The 3,704-nt window shown below is 39.7% G+C and overlaps 2 protein-coding genes across 3 annotated transcripts in view; both read left to right on the top strand.

Moving 5' to 3' along the window:
- LOC104761825 (UPF0725 protein At5g63820-like) lies at positions 86-1,380 on the top strand. The gene is made up of 5 exons (XM_010484956.2): positions 86-223; positions 397-510; positions 617-815; positions 923-1,047; positions 1,150-1,380. The coding sequence occupies exons 1-5, from the start codon at positions 107-109 to the stop codon at positions 1,297-1,299; spliced, it is 705 nt and encodes a 234-aa protein (XP_010483258.1). The 5' UTR covers positions 86-106; the 3' UTR covers positions 1,300-1,380.
- LOC104761823 (DNA repair protein XRCC3 homolog) overlaps positions 3,357-3,704 on the top strand; it is a 7,165-nt gene continuing 6,817 nt past the window's right edge. The window contains exon 1 of one of the 2 annotated variants that reach the window (XM_010484953.2): positions 3,357-3,681. In XM_010484953.2, coding sequence (XP_010483255.1) covers positions 3,412-3,681 — 270 coding nt within the window. In that variant the 5' untranslated portion in view covers positions 3,357-3,411. Of the gene's footprint in view, positions 3,700-3,704 lie in introns of both variants that reach the window. The other variant, XM_019240225.1, reaches the window with a different exon arrangement.

The following is a 3,704-nucleotide window of genomic DNA, read 5'->3' as shown; positions in this document are numbered from 1 at the left end:
TTTTTTTTTTTTTTTTTTTTTTTTTTTTTGTTGTTGTTGTGTGTATATAAGAAAGAAACGCGAGAGAGATGGATGAGTTCTGAGAGATTTTTAGGGCTTGGAGGAGATGGAGGTCCTGCGGGTAAGTGAATTCGGGAGACTTGAAATCTCAAAAGCAGCATCGGAAAGGAAGAAAGAGAAAAAGTTAAGGGCTTGGAGTAAGAAATATTCCCATCTGGCATATGTATGTAAATCCTCCCATCTTCCCTCATGTTTGTTTGTGTAATTGATTTTGATCTCTTAGGTTTCCTTCTCGTCTCATGGATACTACTCTACTTCACCATCACTCCATCAGGGATGGTTTTGATTTTCCCAGGGTTTTTGTTTTGGTTCTGATTTTGATTTTGATTTTTACAGGGTTTTGATTATGGAGGCTCTGATTTTAGATTAAGGAAGCCTGATGTTGGCGACTTTGATTATCATCTCACCCTTTATTGTAGGCTTGCTCTCTACTGCTACAATTTTGAAAAGGTAACTCTCCGATCCCTCTCTTTCATGTCTTCTTGTTAGCCGAACCCTGCCTTAATTCCTCTAATTTCCTTTTTTACGAGAGCCTTGTTTTGATTTTGTTTGTCAGGGAACTAACTTTAAGTTTGTGCGCTGGGTAAAGTATAATTCTTTGTGGTCTGCTAGCGTCGACTTCTACTTAACTTTGGAGGCAATGGATCCCTCGGCCTGCAACTCTGTCCTCTCCTCTTTTCAGGCTGTTTACAGTAATGCTGGATGTACGGTGGACGATATATATACGTGGAGGATCTTGGCCTGCAGACCCTCATGTACGTAAAGATGATTTTTATTTACCGCGCGCATCTTCTTATATATCACACTTGTCTATTCTTTCTTTAGAGAGGACTAACAGTTTCTAGATATCACTTTTTAAAAGGTAACAAGGGTGTGAATGAAGATTGGGACCGGTATGAGGATGCTATAGATCCATTGTACACACGTCCATTGCCCAAATGGTTTTCTGATGAGGCCTTGGCCACTGACAACAAAAAGTATTACGTGGTAAGATATATGTCCAGAGAGTGGAGTTTAATCTTTTTTGATGCAGTTAAATGTTAGCAACGTTGATAAATGCGTTTTTTGTTTGTGCATCATCGATCACAGGTGCCAGAATCAGAGCTGCACGATTATGACTGGCTGCATCTATTCATGGAAATCGCATTCTTTAAAGCAATATATCCTCTAAGTCACTTGAAATTACAATCATTCTCCGCCAGACTTGCTATCTGCTTCCTCTTACACTTGCCAGTGTGACGAATCCAGGTATTGGTGGCTTCCCCTCCCTTGGAGATCAACAAGGTAGTTGTAAAATTTATTTTATATACATTAAAAGTAGTATTAGTATTTTATTGACTGATTTATTTAATATTTAATATATTTTTAAAAATATTGTTATTATTTGGTTACCAGTAGAAGCCATAGATATTGGAAAAATATATAAGCAAACATGGTGCATAAGAAGACATCTTGATGGAGAGAGCCTTGACACTCCTGGGTCCACGGCCTCCCAAAAACTTCTTCTACGTCCGCCACTGTGATTTTCAAGAAATTTTCAAAATATTCCTGATAGATCTTAGTCTATAATAGAAAAGGGAATAACAGTAGCATACCTTGAGACACAATTTTGCAGTACAACTCGGCTTCTCTTCCCTTGCAAATTGAGCATAGTGTTCCATTGCTGGTTGAAGTTAAAGCGAAAATTGATAAGCAGAACCCAATTTATGGAATCAGATAGACGAAATTGCAAGAACAAACAATCAAATGATAATGAACTTGGAAGACATAGAAACAAATACAGACCAGGAACCAAGAATCCAGGATCACGTAGAACATGCAGAATCCTAGTATTCTTAAAAAGATTAATAACATAGGCAAGGAGCCACAAGGACCTGATCGGAACTTCGCAGCCAACCCAGCTCAGTTGTTTCTTAGCAAATTTCATTATGCCGCTGTTTGAAGGAGTACTAAACTGATATTTACCTAGTGTGACTTCCGTGGAGAAGTTCCTTGCTAGCATTTTTCAAGACTGGCTCAAAAATCCTAAGGAGCGGCTGAAAACAACATCTGCTTTAATCTCCAGTAACCAGAATAGAGAGAGTTTAGAATAAACTTATAGACAAACCCCACTTCAAACTGACCTTGCTAATCTCATTCTCCAAGTAGTAGTTTGGATCTATAGGGATGTTATTCTGTCGCACGTAGGTAGGATCTTCTGACCGTTCATAGGCCTATTTGATATCAAAATGAGATAAGCACGGTAGAAAAAAAATGACCTCAACATTTTATGAAAAAACGATAAAATAAGGTCGACATGAAAGCTACCTTGGCACCTTTAGCAGCTTTTATGATATCATACGGCACTCGATCCCCAACATTTGGCACATTTGGCGCTGTAGCAGCATCCGTCTGGTCACATATGAAAGCAAACACTGTCATATTTCACATGATTGGTCATCAACAGTCCAAAACAATCTTGCTCAAACCCGTGATCAGCAAGACCTAAGATTAATGTTGTCCAAGAGATGACGTTTGGTGAGGTCATTGCTGCGAAGACTCCCAAAGCTTCTACTTCTGATGCTGAGCACTTCATATACATATCAGAGATGAACACAAGTTCAATATTGCAGAGTACGTGAAGTTATTGGGCTGCAAACCCAAATCTCGCATCTCAAGAAACGTACCAATAGCTTCTTCGGCTCTCAAGTTTCTTACAAACCCTGCTACCACAGACGTCCAAAGAAACACATCCTGTTCTCCAGTCGAATTCAAAACCCTCAAAGAATCTTCCATCAGAGAGAATCTCGAGTAGAAATCAATAAGAGAAGTCTTCAATACCACATTCAGCGGAACTCCCCTAACGATTATGTTGCTATGAATCATTTTACCAAACTCCAAACCGAGAAAGGAAGAGGCACCTAAAAGCTTAACGAAGGTAAACTCATTAGGAGTAACACCAACTTTAATCATGTCAGAGTACAACTGCAACGCTTCTCTCCATTTACGAGCTTCAACTAAAGAAGATATCATCATAGTCCAAGAGATAGTATCCGCGTTCTGAAGAGAATTAATCTTTAAATAGATTACAAACAAAAAACCTAACTGACCTCACAGCAATGACCTCACCAAACCTAAATGTTTTTATGTGCTAGACCCAAAAAACTAAAAAACCCTAAATGTTGTATAAACAAACACAAAAGAAATGTTGTTTTTATATATACTCAAAATTTGGGCCTGCATTAAAGTTAACAGCCCAATAAGCGACTAAACGTTGTCGTTTCGTTCAGTTAGGTTTTTTGTTTGTAATCTATTTGAATTCTGTGGCGCTTTTATAATTCCCGAGAAATCCATATCGATTTTGGCGGTCAAATGAAGCCGGAGACTCTCCTCCGACGACCGCAGACGAATCGGAAACTAACCACCGGCTGTAAAATTCTCGACGGATGTCTTCGCGGCGGGATTCCCTGCTATTCTCTGACGGAAATCGTGGCGGAGAGCGGCTGCGGAAAGACACAACTCTGCCTTCAGCTCTCGCTCTGTGCCCAGCTTCCGATTTCACTCGGCGGACTCAACGGTTCTTCTCTTTATCTCCACTCCGAGTTTCCTTTCCCTTTTCGCCGTCTTCATCAGCTATCTCGATCGTTTCATCAATCAAACCCTAG

The sequence above is a fragment of the Camelina sativa genome, chromosome 18 (genome assembly GCF_000633955.1).
Source record: "Camelina sativa cultivar DH55 chromosome 18, Cs, whole genome shotgun sequence".
Taxonomy (NCBI): domain Eukaryota; kingdom Viridiplantae; phylum Streptophyta; class Magnoliopsida; order Brassicales; family Brassicaceae; genus Camelina; species Camelina sativa.
This window is presented reverse-complemented; position numbering and strand designations above follow the sequence as displayed.